Source organism: Plodia interpunctella, chromosome 20 (assembly GCF_027563975.2).
Source record: "Plodia interpunctella isolate USDA-ARS_2022_Savannah chromosome 20, ilPloInte3.2, whole genome shotgun sequence".
NCBI classification, from domain to species: Eukaryota; Metazoa; Arthropoda; class Insecta; order Lepidoptera; family Pyralidae; genus Plodia; species Plodia interpunctella.
In genome coordinates this window covers 2,346,698-2,364,945 of record NC_071313.1, presented here as the reverse complement: position 1 = coordinate 2,364,945, position 18,248 = coordinate 2,346,698, and the positions used below count along the sequence as shown (strand labels likewise).

The following is an 18,248-nucleotide window of genomic DNA, read 5'->3' as shown; positions in this document are numbered from 1 at the left end:
ATTCGAACGAAGACTTTATCATCCTCTTCATAACTAGTTTCGTTGAAGAACTTAATCGCACCGATTAGAAACTACATACCAAAAAATACATTTTGTTTAGGAATACCGAACGGCCGAATTTTCTGTACTCTAGGCATGGAATTAGTACGTACCTACTCCGTACAGAAGACTTACTACTAAATCCATGACTCTAGGTAGAAGAATACATTTAAAAAATATTATGACATTTGTTGGGATCATGACTGTTTTAGAGTTTATTAAATTTATTTTGAAATGATTTATTTGTATCCGTTTGCCTTAATTTTTATCATGGTAAGTTTCCGTTTTACTCAAGTAACTCGCAAATTCAGGAATTGAGCCATTTTAACGGGTTTTTGTTAACAAAATGGTTATTTAACTTTTTGTTTGTTTATGCTTCTATTGGAAATTGCTTACACGTAAAACTTGAAACAAATAGGTAGGTACCTACCTAAGTAGATAACTTTTGTCATTAAATTCCTAAAGTAGCAATTTCCAGATACGCATTTAGTTGTTTTATATAAATAAAAACTTTATTAGTTACAACTCTACAAGTTTTTGGTTTACCAAGTTCTCTCATACAGTTAGCAATAACTGTATGAGAGAACTTGGTAAATCATAAACTTGTGTACAAAATTAGTGTTGTAAAATTGCACCAGATTCTGAGAAGCACGGAGCAGAACGGCGGCGTGGGCAGTTTAATTTCTCGCATCATAAAACTTGGCCGTGACGTGATTCGGGACTCTTCCTTACTGCCACTATATCATAATATTCACGCCCTAGAAATTACAGAAATACCACTATTTTAGGGAAAATATATAATGTAGTAAATTTTTAGGTTATTCTGAATCCACCAGAGAAAAATTTTGAACATAGGTTTATAGGTTTATATATTTTGAGTCTAATTTGCAAAATTAAATAAAACGAGTGTGATTGGTAAACACACATCGACAGATAGGTACATGTGTATTCTGCCTCTCTTTACAAGCATTTTGGTTTTCTTTCATGTACTTAGATTAGATGTACCTAGCTAGGTACCTACTAATTTTATACCTACTTACCTACATTAATTGCACGTTCTGGCCACGTGGTCTGACTTTCTTTGTGCGATAGATTTATCGGTAGCATCAAATTAATCCAAAGCTTATTTTTTTCTTGTATTCACGTAGCATACCCAATATTACCGAATAAACATAAACACTGCCTGATAATTATAGCCGGTATTTATCGTGGCTTAATGATGATATAAAAATGTTTCCGCCTACTACAAAAGCATCTTTTCCCCATTAATTTTATTTATGCGCTTCGGTCAGCGAAATCAGTGAGTTATCGAAATGGCCTGATGTTTATTACCTACGTTCATAAACCAGTGCGATAGATAGCTGGTTGAAATAATTTTCCGCGATGTAAATCTGGGCCCATAACACTTTTTTATGAGGGTAGGACACCTGGTACCCGTTAAAGGCTCTAATGGACTTGTGGAGTTGATGTTTCATTGCGACATTTTTGGTAAACGATTCTTTGATTTCAAAGCCTATTTAAATTAGGTAGGTACCTAGGTAATAAGATGCTTATGTATTTAATTACCTAAGTCTGGTGCCGACTATAGCGGTTTTAATAAAAGGCTGAATCTACTACCATCAGTAATATGAGAAAATAATAATTAGGTACTTACTCTTTTCACGTGGCCTGGGGGAGTGGATTTCACGACTGTTTGAACGCGGCGTGTAGCGTTTCATTAGTGTCGCATATTTTTTTGAATAATCATTTTTAAAATTAACATTGTACCAGTACTTTACTTATTTATAAAATAGGATAATTAAGTTGATTACTGTGTATTTAACAAACACTAATGATAGCCCGCGGCGGCGTTCAAAACGCTCATGAAATTCACCCGCCTATGTTTTACATGCTACGTATACTTACTAAGGATTTTTAGTGACCAATTAAGTAGATTAGAAAGATTTTTAAAATTAAATGTAATATGCACTCAAATATGCAACACTTTGTAAATAGAAGGAAACTTTATGTTTAGATCTATTGTGTACTATGTAAGTATGTATCTCCCTCTAACAACGTCTAATATATTCACATCTACCTAGAGAACAATTACATACAAAATCGTCGTAAACTATAACCTGGTACCGACGAAATTACATCGTTTCTTTCCTTCATAATCTTCATTTTTTCATCATTTCAAATTCTTCAAATTTCAAGCCCGGTTGCATAAAATACCGTTAATTAAGCAATACATAAATTACCCGTTAAACTAACGTGCTCTGCGGACGGTAAAATTTCGCCGGACTTAATTAAATTTCCCTAAAAAATAAGATGTGAGAGAGGTGAAATTTATACAGTAATAAAGTCGTCGGCTGCTAACACCCCATCGCGGGTTGATGGGCCATTAACCATTTTTACGATGTAAATTTGTTTAGACCTTAACCCTAACCTTGGACCCGTAACAATGCATATAACGCTACTCAATCTTGAATATCCTTTAGGAACTTGATAATATACTTTGAGTCTAAGACAGCCGGAAAAATGGGCAACGACCCGAAATGATTGAGATCCTCTGTTCGCATGAAAATGGATTAGGTACCTACCTATCATTCGCCATTTGTTAACATTCGTGTTTGCTCGGCTTGTGAGTATTTCTTATTAAGATTCGCTGATTGTAATGAACCACTGAAATATTTTAAAATTAAAAAAATAATTGCAACTTAATTAATTTTCTCCAAAGACTGTCAGTCAGACTGTTAATAATTAGGTATATAGTTTGTTGTGTATTGTACTTTATGAATAAGTAGTAGATAAGTAGAGACTATTGGAAGTATTGTCTAATCTGTGGTATTTCTTAGTGTTCTTTTTCTTGTTTAGAACAAGGAAATATATATTTTTTTCTTCCCGCTATATTCTAGAAAAAGCCCCTTTGTAATAAACGTAAATAAATAATAAATGAACTATGTGATGCTCAGAGGCAGATATTACGCAAAATATTACATTTTAACATGTAGGTACACAGAGCAACAGTTTTATTTGCTCAGTACAGCTGGTCCGCGCGAAAATGAAATAGAATCGCGAGTGGACTGCGGTTTGGCGCCGACAGGGGACACCACAGACCCAGATTTTCATTGTACAGTTACAGAAGTCACAGTAAGTAGCACAATTTTGTGTCTGAACTCTAAGAGCCAGTTTTTTTTCTAAAGACAATTTCCCTAAAAATTACTGTTGAAATTAAAACTAAAGTAACATAGGTACGTTACGTAACTAAACTGAACTTTCCTTGAACAGTCTTTGGGGTGGAGACGAGTGATCGAGTTTAATTTTAAAATATTCATCTAAATTATATTTTCTAAATATTAAATTCTTCCAGGCTTCAATTTATTCTTTTCTTTACCTACTAATTCTTCTTAACATTATTCACTTATTGCCTAATATTGCCTTTTTTTTGTATTCAGAGTGATTGAAGGCACTTTCAAAGCGCAGGTGAAGAAGAACCGAAGAAATAAAAAAATGGAAGGGAACAATTTAGGATTTAATTTCCGAAATTACAAATAAAACATTGCATTTATTTTCAAATGAATGAGACTCGTCTTTATATTTACACATTGTACAAACGCAAAAACTGCGCCATTTGTTATTAGGGTTGTGAATCCCACGTATTTTCATCTTATTAGCATAATGTATGCAAATCCAGCGAGGCCTGGATTAACTGCGTTTAATTTTAATTAAAACATTTCTTTGTATGTATAATTCTTATTTTCATACCCTGTTACTATGTTTGTTCCCTTTAATTATGTATAAGTAGATATGAACATGAATTGTACAATGTTGTATTTACCGTGGTCAACATCAGCAGAATTTTTCACTGTGGTGTAATAGAGATCCGCTACGGATACTTAAATGCCAAAAATATCTCTAGAAAATTGAGTGCTTGTGCTCTCAATTGTTTGTTAAGAACCCTGACATGTTAACAATCATGTTAAAGTTGAAAATGAATCATATTTTAGATCAAGGCTATATGTACATTCTAAAGTAACAGTAAAACATACCACGGAAGTAATTTCCTAAAAAGTTAATTTTAATTTATATTGCTGCTAAATAAAAAAGACATGGTTGTCGTTTACTTAATAAAAATATAAAAAACAGAAAAATTTAAAACAAAACGTAGATAATATAGTTATTAAAATAAAATATTTTTAGAGCCCAAAAAGTTATTTTCGCTGCGACTTTGTATTATACTTTCCATGTTACATACTTTATAATTAAATTGTCAATCTGTATTCCAATCCAACTGTTAAACTTTTGTTTCAATTCATTCGGAATTTTGGACAAAATGTTCTTCAAATTTTCAATGTAACCGTGATCTTTTCTCAATGTTATAATTATATTAATCCTAAGTTGAAATAAAGCTTTGGCAAAACTACGCATTGTGGACCCGCCATAGCGCGTGTTTTGCCCTACACAATTAACAAAATCATGTCAACATTAATAAAAACACAAAAACATTAGTTCACTACACATTTTTACTTGCATAAATCATTTTTTGCTTGCGGTGAAAAACATTTACACATATTATCCCTTCGCGGATCGAGGGCCAAGGTTCCTACGAGTACTATCGTAACCAAATTAGATATAGCCATTTAGTTTTTGCCAAAGCGTATCAAATATTAATGTCTATGTGTTTTTGTTGAATGTTTTCAAAAACTTCCGGAGACCCGGCAGGTTACAGTTTTTGTTCAAAAGTGAATTTTCATAAACTCATTTCTGTTGTCATGGGAGTTTGGCTAAGACGTCGAATTGAAAAAGTTGCCGAATCTAATTTTGACTTCTAACAGCAGCTGCCTTGGCCACTGATGTATTTTACTTTTATTTTCTTACTTTGTTTCGCGTCTATTTCGAGTGTAATTATTTATTAACAAAGGTATTTTCTAGATATCAAAATGCCTTTTCTTTAGTATAGTTTATGTTAGCAGTATAGCTAATCGCATTTGATAGCATGAGCCCGGACTTGTCGCCATATCATTGATACAATATTACGTCTTTATACCTCACGCGGTAGACACAGCCAAGAGTCTTGAAATTCAAAGGCCGCATTTATCTGGATAGCGTTGGATTCATCCCAATATTTTGTATAAATTTCACCTCAATCAACTAAAGATTAAAAAGGTTTAATTAATGTTTTTTAAAGTCCATAATTTTTGTTTTAAAATTACTCATAAAAATAACAATATTTTATTTCTTTTGCAGTGTTCAGCCGCCGAAGATTTCTACTATCCGTACAACCTGAGCCGTACCACGCCCCTTGCCGAGCAGGTCAGGATAGCGGCCGTCAGGAAGTCGCTGACGCTGGACTGGTTGAAGGTGGAGGACAACAGACAACGGGAGCTGGTGTCAGCCTTCGAGAAAGACGTCGCGCCGCCCATGAAGATGTTGAATACTGACTGCATATCGTATTTGAGGCCATCCTCCGGAAAAATAGGGAGACTCATGTTGGAGTTACTCAAGTAAGGTGTTAGATTTTTTTTACTAAAATGTAATTTTTTACATTATTTAATTTTTACATTGTTATCTCTTAACTTTGGAATCAAATACATAAATGCTTTCAGAAATCTAGAAGGTGACGACAACACACTAATTCTTGAATTGATCCAAGTTCTGGTTCGTGCAAAATTGTTAGTGGAAACTTCCGCAATGGAGGCGGAGCCAGATTTTGAAGCTTTGATGAAAACGCCAAAGGTGATGATGGGAGAGCCGCATACGACCTTCCCGAGGATATTGTCTATGGTGTGGCTAATGGCGACGGATACACCCACACTGGCCAAGCACGGGTGGTGTCCAATCAAGAAGGTATGTATGTTTGTCGCAGCACTAAGAAGAGTATGAAAATATGGTTGAAACAGAAAATATAGAAAAAAAAAAATATAGACGCAACGCATCTGTGGTCTTTTCTTTTATAAATGCCATCAAATCAACCATTTTGCTTCATTAGACCTTTAACTTTATATCCCGTAAATATATAAACTGCGGCCATATTGGTAACAGATTCACTACCAGTTGCGATAGAAAAACTAAGTAATAGATAAAGTTAAAATATGTTCGATATTTTCAGGTGAATAAATACCTGGAGATAGCGAAGCCCACACAGATAGCGAAGCACATGCGGACTTTGGAGCCGCTGATAATGAGGGTCCGGTACATCATGGAGGACTTCATCCAGAATGTCACGCCGCTAAACATGTACCAGAAGAAAAACACCAAGAAGGACGTCAAAGTGGTTAATGCATCTATGAATCCAAATCCATATATACAGGAGGTTACAAAATATCTATGATATACATACTTACATACGGATTGGTAAAATATGTTAGGGTTTCGAATTCATAACAGTGGACGCGACTGACGACTGCTTTTTAGAACTGGTAATCAATATAATTGAAACTTCGCATAATGAATATAATAAATATATTAGGACAACTCACACAGATTGTGCTAGCCCCAAAGTAAGTTCTAGACTTGTGTTATGGGATACTAACTCAACGATATTATATTTTATAACAAATACATATATAGATAAACATCCAAGACCCGGGCCAATCAGAAAAAGATCATTTTCCATCATGACCCGACCGGGGATCGAACCCGGGACCTCTCGGTTCAGAGGCAAGAACTTTACCACTTCGCCACCGAGGTCGTCAAACGTCAAATGGATCTACCCAAGGTATCTTATCACTTCTTATATATAGGTATTATTAACAAAAAAAAGTGTTAAAATAGAAGATCTAGAATGTACCTCATAACCAAATTATTTAAATTATGTTATTTTTTGTCAGAAAACTGAAGAGACCACAAGTAAAGCAGTTAAAAGGCCGCTGAGAGCACACGATCTAGTAAGCATATAGTTTTTCCATTGAAAAAAAGTAGTAAATTGTTTTCTTTCTTCAACGTTAATCATCCTTAACTTCTTTATTACTACTACTGTTTGGTTTTATGATATGCCTTTTTAACATTTTCTAGGAACGAGAGAACCTGGAGAGACTTATAGGCATGACCACTCTCGAGCCGAACACAACATTTAAAGCCGAGCGCCTCCCAAACTTGGACTTCAACAAAGACAATGCAGTCTTCATGACAGCTGGAGCGACCACCCTCGACCTCTGCCGCTTTGTCAGCCTGCTCGGGAACATGCTTTGGATCACCATGATGATTTACGATTTATGATTAAAAAACGTTTTGGCATACAAGTGTTTCTGTTTTATTGAACTTGCCAGAATATTCTGCGGTTCTATTTTTGATGTCCTTCAACTAGGAGGTGGTAACTATCTAATTCAATGAAGAGATTATAACTACTAATTTCTCTTTCTTTAGACTTGTACTCTTGAAAGTAAAGTTTTTGAGGATCTATATCAAGATATAATATTATTTCCCTTTAAAATAGTGTATATATTATAATCTGTGTTGAAATTAGTATGGTAAAGCCATTGCGTGGTTATAGATTCGGTCCATAAAGTATGGCGATTTAAAAAACAATATTAAGAGTATATTCGAAAACTACCATTTGAGGCTAGATTTGTGTTACATAAACTTCTTGAATCTAATCTCTGTAACATGTCTCTCACTTTCATTTTGACACTGATAGATCGGAGCCACAATGTACAAAGAATATTTATTATAAAAATAATGAGAAATATTTCTAGCAACCAAAATATCATGAATGAACTAAGATGGGCTCAAAGTTTTGTGGTGTTTTGCTCAGTTTTTTAATGGTGGTGAGTTTCCTTTGTTTCAAAAAGGGAAAGCTATAGAGTGGATTGCATAAACAAGATCGGTAGACCCTTAAAACTCTTGTGTCAGTTTCTACACAATCTCTCTTATTGGATCGTTTACCCTTCCTTAGCAATAAAGCGTTGGAGCCCAATGCCTTCTTTCCTGTGTTTTCTTCTCCACTTCGCACGGTATTCGGCATTCTTAGTAGTCAGGCCATTACTACATTCTTAGCAGTCAGACCATTTGCATAATATTCTCAGTTCCTAAAACTAAAATGCTGCATTCGGGTTAACTTAGATACACCTAGCTTTTAACTACAGATGTTGCTTGGTTCAGATCTTTGGCAGTGAACTTCAAGTGTTCATGAATAGAGGGAGATAATTATATATTATTGTAATAAATTTAGTAGGCAGATAAAAAATTGATTCTAACATGCATCATCATCCGCCTATGTGTCCCTATGTATCCCACTTTGTGTCAGTCTCCTCTACTTCTACCTGTCTGATGTAAAAAAAATATGTCAAAAATTGATTCTAACATGCATTGCTGGAAATATTGTTAGCAAGTGAACCTGCTTCGTTTCGATGAAAGCTAGATAGTGAACAGCATGAGACACAGTGAATGGCATAGATTGAGGGAACCCTATACCCAGCAGTACGATGTAAAGAGCTGCCGATGATGACATAGACAAAAATACCTTTCCCAAGAAATTTCGTATCCAACCGTGTTAACCGTATCAAAATCCGTGCTGTATTAATTAAACAGAACAATGATATAAGTAGTTGGCAGGATATTTTTTTCAATTTAAGTTAAATCACATTTTCAGTCTACAGCGTCACAATCCTACGATTTGGGTTTCGAGTTGCCTGAAGAAAGGTGGAGGCTCAGGAATGAGAAGCTGAACGACGAAAATGTAATGTGTCTGCGCATCAAGCCCTCCCCCAAAGACATTGTCAGGAGATTTTATGCCATATTGCCATAGTAAGTATATTTTTTAGGGTTCTATCTAAATGGCAAAAAATTAACCCTATTTATGTCCGTTGCTCCGTCTGAGATCTCTATCTTTGGAACCACAGGCAGTATAAAATTAATAAGTATGGATGCAAAAGTTTATGCATGCATTTGTATGATTGATGACTAAATTTCAGTTTGCCGTTGTAAATATTAAATTCGCTTTTGCATAATTATTGTAACTAGGTTAGTTGAGGATAACATGTGATATTATTGTAAGCATATCGATATAATTAAACACAAACAGAGGCGTTGGAGCACGGTCATTATTCAGCTAATTGGAAATAATTATCGCCAAATGAAATTGTTACATGCGGCGAAATCTTATTAAATTATTAATACGAAAATTTTGAAAATCCATTGCTGTCCATCAATAGCATTAGAAATATACTCTTATAGGTAATTTAAATAATGTCATATGAGACCTACATATATATAGTTTATGTCAAAATTAGGAGATGGTGGTATCCTTTGAGTTTAGCATTGATGTTTCATCATATTTTATTCTTCAAGATTTATTGACGAACCTTGTTGTAATGAGTCGAGTATTAATGACATCACTGTAATTAGGATGTGTTTTTAGATCTCGTCTAATGCGTATTTCTTAAGCCAGCGTTTATCACAGATAAAGAGTAATGTTCTTATATCTGTGGATTTAAGAACATATACTAAATCATCAGAAATTCAAGTGGTCGATTTACACAAAGTAAATTAATCTACTATGTTTACAGTTTCGATAAAGAGCACGCGAATGCAGCTTTCCTTCACAAGTTTCGTGGCACTGTGTATGGCATGTCCGAGGGGGAAGACATCTTGGACCGTGAGGCAGCATTCTACGCAGCCACACTGGCTCCACTGATCTTCCTGCAGCAGTACCGAGACACCTGGTGTTTGCTGGAGCGGGTAACATCTCTCTCCCATTTCCTGGTTCCCTTCGTCAGCCCCTGAGCGTCGGAGTCCAGAGACCTTTTTCCTACTTTAAGTCTCCACTTCGCACAGTCGTCGGCATCCCTAGTCGTCACACCAGTCGTCCTTGACGCCATCAAGCGAGCACTTCTTGGGTTTGTTAGGACAGCTTGTAACTCATTATTGAATAGCTCGTCTGGAGAAATACATCTTGAATATCACATGGTATTTGTTGGAGAAGTACATACAATTAATTAGGTACTTCATGTCCCTAGCGTCTTCCAATCTATCTTATTAATAAATAACAAAAATATACGATGATTCAGCTTCTTTTTCATATTTTCGAGTCTAAATAGCAGACAAATTATACAAATTTAGATGATTCAACTTAAATCGGAAAGGAAATGATAGAAAATGATAAAAATTTACAATTATTCCATTCGTTGTTACAGTTTCACCGTGCCATGCGCTTGTATCAGATATCACACCCTACTGAGAAGCGATCCGCTTTGAAACTGCTGCAAAACTTAAGGGTTGTTAATGTTAAAGTGAGTTGTTTATAATTAAAACTAACGTGTGATTTAAAATCACATGTGATTGACCCGTATAAGTAGGTACTTTTGTATGATTTCTATTGGTATGATTTTTGGAATAGCGACATTTTTCTGTGATAGGAAAGGAGGTTACAATTTTGACCTGTTAAGTTTCAGGTAGAGTTTGAGTCTTATGGAGATTAATTTCCATGTCGTTTGTTTTGGCCCTAGTATAGGACCACTCCATAGTCTCCCGTGGACATCGTACGAAGCGACTAGGATGATAGGCAACAAGTAGCATTCTCAAGGAAGGGTACCTCAATCTTCAACTTCAAAATTAATGGCTTAATCTTCATTTTATTTTTCTTCCTCGAATACAACCAGGGACACGCGAAGATGAGGAAGAGAGATACTATATGTAAATTAATATAGTATAGTATAGTATAAAAAGTAAACTTGAAAATTGAAAAGAGATTTCTCTTTTCAACATAATTTAAGTTTTTTTATTCTCAAAATTTGAAGGCTGTTTGATATACACTCTATTTAGTAGTACACTCAATTTGTTTTGTAGATTCGTTCTTTGATTTACGACGTGTCAGGCCACCACATCACCTCCACGTCAACAGAGCCTGAAGACGACATGCTACACGAAAAGAAGGATGTTAAGTTTCTAAAAGAATTGATTAAAAATCTTGGCTGAGTAAATAGGTATATTTTATTTTAAGATAATTCACACGGTTAGTGTTTTAATTCACATATATGTATGTTTTTGTATTACCGAGCAAGCAAAAATTATAGAAATTGAGAACTAAATGATGAAGCTAATGAATAATGTAGTAGGTATGGCTGAAAGAGGAGATCACGATCATTTTACGTAATCTCCAGATGATTAAAATGTATTCATGTTGTGAGATTTTTAGCTTTCTCCTCCGTTGTTTCTTCATTACGATGACCATGTTTTGTGTACTTATCTAATTTCTGATTATCACTGCCAAAAGGTAGTTTAAGTATATGGGGGAATGTTGCCTGAACATGTGTATTCATTGAATCTAATAATCTTGTCACAAAGGCTGCATCACATATCGCTCTGCCCTTGGTTTTCCTCTTCGAAATATCCTTCGCCATATCGGCTCCGGTTTATGTAAAGGCCTGTATTCCAAGGTATTCATCTTGATGGAATTAAAGAAGGCCAGAACGATGAAAACAATTAATAAAAAGATTGAAGGGGTCAAGATAATGTAAAGTATCGGCATGTCACTGCAAGGAAAGTAGAAGTTTTGGGCTCGTATTGTGCAGTTTTGGTCTGGCGTTCTTAGATTTGCAAAGTTTGATGGAATCTCAACCATATATTGCTTCCTTGGTGGGCAGGTGACCGGGGGAATATAGTTCTTGAGTGCCCTAAGAAAATAAATGGTTACTAGATTATGAGATCTGCCACAGATATTAATTCTATTTGCCTGTTGAGTTACATTGTATATTATTAAAGTCTTTCATTTGCTTTTTTATTTAGAAATTAGTGTTATGTGAATGTAAATAAATAAATAAAATATTAATATGGACCAATCACCCAGATTGGGGCATCCTCTAAATTCAAAACAGTTGTGTATATTTTATAACATAGACAGAGAGAGACAGAATAAGTGAGGGGTTTTATTGCCTTGAAGATATCAGACGGAATTCCGTCTGATATCTTCAAGGCAAAAAGTCGCTCTGTTTGATATCCACTACACTAAATTGTTAATAATAATTCTAAACTCTGAAACACCCACGGAAGCGAAATTACAAGCTTAGTTTGTTCAGAAATAAAACAAATTGTACAGAATAAAAAAAAACTTGCTTTCTGAATGTTCTCTCGTTTCCAAGTGATTTCTCGTACTCATTCTTCACCAGTTTAAGAGCGTCCATGTAACTTTGTGTTAAGTTTACGAAAGATCTGTACTTGAAGTGCTGAAAATGTTCAAAACTCTAGTTAATAATAGATTATCATCTCTCTAGCATAAAAACGAAGAAGTCGTTTTTCTTCCAGCATAATTAGATTAATTTACACGACAATTCGCTGTTGTCATCGACCACCACTTGCTTCCGATGAAGGGAAACATCATGAGGAAACCTGCATACTGGTTAACAGTTTAAGTTCACTAGTGTGTATGCGACTACTTGCCACCTTTACGGTAGTAGGTGGGCGTAAACGTCATCTGAATTGCTTTTTGGTGAACTGAATAAAGTCTGACGTCAGAGTGTTGAAAAGGTAGAAGATTCTTTTAGGTGACCAATAATTTACATTTATGGTATTTTCTTACCTTGATATAATTTCTGTGGTGTCTTGGGAAAATCCAAACGACATCTTTGTAGGCCATTCTTAAGGTATGTGCGCTTCTTCTCAACTTAGCTAAGTTTTCCTTGGCAACATTTACAATTATAACAGCGACATTAAATTCATTAAATAATGATAGTGCCTGTAAATTATATAAAAAATTAACAACTTTCGGTTTATAAAGTAGATTATATGATGTTGTGTTTATACCTAATCCTATATATATTTATTACATTTTCTGATTGTCTATTACTTTTGGTACAAAGGGGGTTACCATACAACACGTGTAAGTGTGTTTATTCCGTGATAAAACATAAAGCAACGTAACATGTCATTGCGTCCCACAGACCATTTAGCCTGGTCTGTGTTGCGTCCACAAGTTTTCGCTTTTTTTACATACCGTACCATACACGATATGGGAAACAGAGAGAGACAGCATGAGGACGTTCTTCTTCATAGTCGTATTCCTCACGGCTGAAGGTCGTGGTCATTACGTGGAATGAAACACACACAACAACTTTCTTGGCATTATTAATGGAGTGGTTTGCCATTGCCTTCTCCATTTCACACACAAGTTAATAATAATCAACCAGTGTGCAGGTTTCCTCACGATGTTTTCCTTCACCGGTGGTCGATGAAAACTACTATATATGAGTCAGATTGGTATACAAACTCATGTGGCGCGAATGGGATTCGAACCTGGGACCTTTCGATCCACAGGCGGGCGTCTTAACCATTACAACACTACCGCTTCCTTGAGGACGTTAGTTACGTACTAAAATAATATTTCTTTTATCTATGGTACTACGCATGTGCTTTCTGCTTATTTCTAAAGAAATATCTTTCAGTCGATTCAACAGAATACGAAATGGACGGGAACAATAGAAAGTTAGGCAATAGATACTTCTACTACTGCTTTTTTGAATGTCAGTATCGAATAATGGAAATATTTTACCTCGTCAAATTCTCCAATCTCAGAACAGTAACGGACAGTATACAATATATCCCATTTTGTAAAATGTAATGTTTGATCATTTGTCAATCTTGTACTTAAAGGAGAATCATCTGATATTATTGCAGCCCTTTTCCATCTGCGCTGACGTATAACGTAATCAATCGTAATTTTTGATATTACTTTCCAGTGCAAAGTCGATGTACTTATTTCGTAGTCAAATTCTGTATATTCTTCAGACTTTGGTTCGATGTACAAAGTATCATAAAATATAACTGGTACGTCTTCAAAACATGGCGTCCCTGCCTTCTCAGGAGACGGTACAACATAAGCTATTGTATTCTCATAGCAATCTAAATCTATATCACATGATTGACAAAAAACGCTAAATTGTTCATAGTCTCTGTCCACAGAGTGGCAATAGTCTGTGCAAACCACAATTTTTTTTCTATAATTGTTATCGTTATTATCTGTTATAGTTCTAAAAACATTATAAAGATCTATGTGTTTCTCGACAGAGCCTATAAAGGCCTTTGTTTTGAGATTAAATTCTGCATCCTTGCAGCCTCTCCCGTATGCATCAATTTGATGGTTTTCCTCATCACACATGTCTATACTATCATTTAAATTACTGTAGCGCTCTAACATAATGTCTTTAAGGTTTTCTAGTTCATTCATTACAGAATCGTTGACATTACCAAAATTAAATACATTAAAACTGATGACTATGCTGCTGAAACTAAATTTGAATCTATCAATTATACTGTTATACCATTTATAAAATAAAGTTACAATTTCATTAAATTTTACAAAAAATAATGACAACAATGACACAAGCTTTTTTATCTTCAAATCTTGGTGAATTCAATGCGTAGTTAACTACTGAGGAGTTCTCTCATCGGGAGTCTAATTCCTGCGGGCACCATCAGTTTATTCCCAGTAGTTCTACTGAGTGGTAGCTTAACGTAAGAAGCCAGAATAGTAGAAATAGGCCATGCTTATCACTCCTATACGCATGCAATGTCATGGGAAATAGAAAAGTAGATTTGGTTACAAAAAAGCTTAAAATATTAAATGAAATTTTCTGAAAGTAGAATTAGGTACTTACTTTTTACTGAACATTAATATTTCTTCCAAATCACAGGCGCTTCTTTTAATTTCATATTTATAACCCAAACCTTTGGCCACATCCACAAATGATTTTTCAATACTGTCAAGTTTAAACGTAGTCGTGCATAAAATAATTTGGTTGTAATTATAGCCTGGAAAAGTTTACATTTCAATAAATAGGAGTAGTAGGACCAAAAGGCAAAAATAGCATCCCAAAAGAGGGATGACGTCAGATAGCTGGTAAACTTCAAATTTAATTGTTGATTTTTTTGGGAGTCCTGGGCCTCGGGGCTCCGAAGTAACAGGGAAATCGCGAGTGGTAGTCTCTCTATCATCTATGAAAATTAAGTTCGTTACTTAACGCTATCAAAATACAAACAAAGTGCTACATTAAAAACCCTATCAAATGTCTTATTAGTTGTCTAAATAGTCTGTGTTATTTGTTATTCCATTTTTAAAACCGACTTACTCTGCACAATCGGATACATTTTTACAAATAAATGCAATAGAAACACGTGTGACACTGTTAAATGTTTCATTTTTGCTTTTTCTCATTTGTTTTTTTATCACTTGTTCGCCATAACTCTGTATAACTTGTAATGGACTGGTGTGCTAATAATAATGTTCTTTTTCCTTATGTATATTTCGTATTGGTTTCCTTATATATCGATGACAAATTAACTATTATGCACTAGCAGTTTACCCTCGGTTTCGCTTGGGATAATTGGATAAAATATTGAGAGCGCATTTAAAATACACGCAGCACCATCTAGTGTTTTTATTGAAAAGTTATAAACGTAGTATTTCGCATGTCGATTGTTCGTAAACAAATCATGCAATAAACTTATTCCTAGATGAAGCCTACTTATGTCCATGAAACTGACTTCGATGAAATTATCTATGTTTATTAATGTGAAAATCGGACGAAAAATATTTTTTTTCTTGTATTTACCTCTATAGTTTGATTTTAAATAAATATTATGTTAGCTAACTTATTTAACTTAACCTTAATAGAAACCTCAAAAGATTTCCACCACATAAAATAATACCTAAATTCGCGCCAAAACATGCAAATTGTCACGTTCCCAGGAACAAAAATACAAGCGCTCGCAAACTAAATAAACATTTCCCTTGGAAATATTCCCCGTTCTTTATTTGAATTACTAATTCCATCGGAAAAATGTTTAGAACCCTTCCTCTTGCAATATTTTTTTTTAATACGAGCGGCAAAATATTTTTCTATTATTTAAAACAAAAAAACTGTTTAAACTAGTGTAGTAATTTCATGAAAGCGTAATGAAAGTACTAGTAAAGTCTAAAGGACGTTATGAAAAGTGCCGACGGAGACATTTAAATAAATTAAATTAGATTTATTAAACTGGGCTAAAATAATATTACTTTTCAGTTTCTAAGTTTGACGAAGACGCAAATCGTCCTAGTTTCTTAGGCATCTTCAGCATTTGGCAGGACCTGGCGTTCCCGAAGGTTACGTTAGCTACATACATATTACTGGGCTATATTCTAATGTATTTAACGTACTTTAAAATTTATTTGAATAATGTATGCTAAGTAAAATTTACGCTAATTAAAAAAACATTATTACGAACAAAATTATAAAAAAATATACTACAAAAGATGGAGTTAATGCCATATAGAAATACCTGAATATTTTTTCCTATTATAATTTCGGAACTTAGCCCTTATGCCGTTCCCGTCTTAAAATATGACCACTCCATATCCTACCGTTCATTTCGTATGAGTCAACTATGAGATATAAAGCTTCAACAGATATAGGGCCAACAACGGCATTTCCATGCAATGAGGGCTAATGTCAGGTAACGTCGTTCGTATACCCACGGCCGAATATTCTAATTAGTCTACCACAGCCGTTAAATCTACAGTTAATCGAAGATTTACCACAGATTAATAATAGTTCCAGTATCTTTACTATCCGATAGCACCAATAAAAAGATAATACTAACCTCAAAAGTGTTATTAAGAGTACATGCATCCTTTACAACGCTACCCAATAAGGCAATAACTTAGATGGGTCTTATAAAGGTATCAACAAACTTACGAATGATCCTGCACATAAATCTTTATACTCTATTGCTTCGGGGATAGCACTCAATATCGAATAACACTTGCATTGTGAGGAGCAAATTAAAAGTTGGTATAACGGACAACACATTGCACTCCAGGGTGTGCCCGTGTATAGACCAAAGCTTTTGTTTTTATTTTATATTTGCTATAAAATAAAAGTATAGTTATATTTTTAGAGAATGCATACTTTTTCCCTTTTTTCGATTTGATCCCCGATGATACGGTTCGATCCCCGGTCGGGGATCTTTCGTATTAGCAGTAGTCTGTTGTTAGTCCGGTTGATTCTGATTGGCCCGGGTCTTGGATGTTTATCTATATATGTATTTGTTATAAAATATAGTATCGTTGAGTTAGTAGCCCATAAATAACACAAGTCTCAAATTTACTTTGAGGCTAGCTCAATCTGTGAGATTTGTTCTTATATATTTATTTATTTAACTAGTTGTTCGCCGCGAATTTCTGGATTTATTCCTATATCAGCGTAGTGTGCCCTTACTTTATCCCAAATATCATGATTCTAGGTCATCGGAAAGTGTATTTGTAATTTATTCCATATATACAAATGAGTGCATTTTGAGATTTTACAAAGGAATCAACACCTACAGGTACTTACCGATGATCTAGAATCACGAAATTTGGGATAAAGTAAGGGCACAGTAGTGGTAGACTAATTAGAATATTCGGCCGTGGGTATACGAACGACGTTACCTCACGATAGCCCTCATTGCATGGAAATGCCGTTGTTGGCCCTATATCTGTTGAACTATGCTGATATAGGAAAAAATCCAAAAATTTATAATTTATACTTACATCACAGAAAAAAAGTTATATTTGTAATTAGTTTCGTACAAAATGAGTGCCCGGTTTTCACCATTCCCACTAGATGGCTTTACGGGACAAATGAGAGACTAATAGGCAACCATAGCAGTCCCAAAGAGGGTTGACCGGGATTTTCATCTCATTATTATTTTATTAAATTCAAAGCATGTGTGACATGCATAACAAATCCATTTCAATCTGACACCAGTGTAAGCTATAACACACACACACTAATAAAAATATTTACTTTATTTAATTTAAAGACATTGTAGACTTGTTAATTAATCGAGGTAGACAAAATCTTGGAAGCTGTCCACCATATCTTCAATCTTCTTTTTGAAAAGAGCAACAGATTCACTGTCCAATCTGACTCATGTATAGTAGTTTTCATATACCACCACTTGCTTCCGGTGAAGGAAAACATCGTGAGGAAACCTGCACACTGGTTGATTATTATTGACTTGTGTGTGAAATGGAGAAGGCAATGGCAAACCACTCCATTAATAATGCCAAGAAAGTTGTTGCGTGTGTTTCATTCCACGTAGTGACCACGACCTTCAACCATGAGGAATACGATTGAGGATTATAGTCTTTTGGCTTCACACGGCGGCGCGTGCCGTGTTCAACAATATATGTATAGACTTACCTACCTACATAAAATAATTTAGCGTGCGTATTTTTTAATTCCACGATATTTCAGAATCTATTTATCCAA

At 34.8% G+C, this 18,248-nt stretch overlaps 3 protein-coding genes across 4 annotated transcripts; 2 read left to right on the top strand and 1 right to left on the bottom strand.

The window, feature by feature from the left end:
- The first annotated feature begins 204 nt into the window (after positions 1-204).
- On the top strand, positions 205-7,274 carry LOC128678643 (uncharacterized). 2 transcript variants are annotated; one of them, XM_053760308.1, is made up of 6 exons: positions 205-312; positions 5,269-5,525; positions 5,628-5,868; positions 6,131-6,295; positions 6,852-6,908; positions 7,036-7,274. In XM_053760308.1, the coding sequence occupies exons 1-6, from the start codon at positions 274-276 to the stop codon at positions 7,237-7,239; spliced, it is 963 nt and encodes a 320-aa protein (XP_053616283.1). In that variant the 5' UTR covers positions 205-273; the 3' UTR covers positions 7,240-7,274. The 2 variants fall into 2 exon arrangements, with proteins under 2 accessions (XP_053616283.1, XP_053616282.1); XM_053760307.1 differs by having other exon boundaries at positions 6,131-6,334.
- Positions 7,275-7,633: 359 nt separating this feature from the next.
- On the top strand, positions 7,634-10,998 carry LOC128678566 (uncharacterized). Its single transcript, XM_053760166.1, has 5 exons — positions 7,634-7,787; positions 8,612-8,766; positions 9,528-9,699; positions 10,155-10,250; positions 10,807-10,998. The coding sequence occupies exons 1-5, from the start codon at positions 7,743-7,745 to the stop codon at positions 10,933-10,935; spliced, it is 597 nt and encodes a 198-aa protein (XP_053616141.1). The 5' UTR covers positions 7,634-7,742; the 3' UTR covers positions 10,936-10,998.
- Positions 10,940-15,241, bottom strand: LOC128678561 (uncharacterized). The gene is made up of 6 exons (XM_053760160.2): positions 15,081-15,241; positions 14,610-14,763; positions 13,505-14,240; positions 12,536-12,691; positions 12,073-12,182; positions 10,940-11,633 (listed from the first exon to the last, which is right to left on the bottom strand). The coding sequence occupies exons 1-6, from the start codon at positions 15,148-15,150 to the stop codon at positions 11,297-11,299; spliced, it is 1,563 nt and encodes a 520-aa protein (XP_053616135.1). The 5' UTR covers positions 15,151-15,241; the 3' UTR covers positions 10,940-11,296.
- Between the last annotated feature and the right edge of the window lie 3,007 nt (positions 15,242-18,248).

Bases quoted from the DNA above. Each gene is read 5' to 3' on its own strand.
- LOC128678643 (XM_053760307.1), top strand. From the start codon at position 274: ATGATTTATTTGTATCCGTTTGCCTTAATTTTTATCATG. The intron at 313-5,268 runs GTAAGTTTCCGT...TTTCTTTTGCAG, and splicing joins TTGCCTTAATTTTTATCATG to TGTTCAGCCGCCGAAGATTT. The intron at 5,526-5,627 runs GTAAGGTGTTAG...AAATGCTTTCAG, and splicing joins CTCATGTTGGAGTTACTCAA to AAATCTAGAAGGTGACGACA.
- LOC128678566 (XM_053760166.1), top strand. From the start codon at position 7,743: ATGGGCTCAAAGTTTTGTGGTGTTTTGCTCAGTTTTTTAATGGTG. The intron at 7,788-8,611 runs GTGAGTTTCCTT...TCACATTTTCAG, and splicing joins TGCTCAGTTTTTTAATGGTG to TCTACAGCGTCACAATCCTA. The intron at 10,251-10,806 runs GTGAGTTGTTTA...TTTGTTTTGTAG, and splicing joins TAAGGGTTGTTAATGTTAAA to ATTCGTTCTTTGATTTACGA.
- LOC128678561 (XM_053760160.2), bottom strand. From the start codon at position 15,150: ATGAAACATTTAACAGTGTCACACGTGTTTCTATTGCATTTATTTGTA. The intron at 14,764-15,080 runs GTAAGTCGGTTT...AAACTTTTCCAG, and splicing joins AATGTATCCGATTGTGCAGA to GCTATAATTACAACCAAATT. The intron at 12,692-13,504 runs GTAAAATATTTC...TATAATTTACAG, and splicing joins AGATTGGAGAATTTGACGAG to GCACTATCATTATTTAATGA.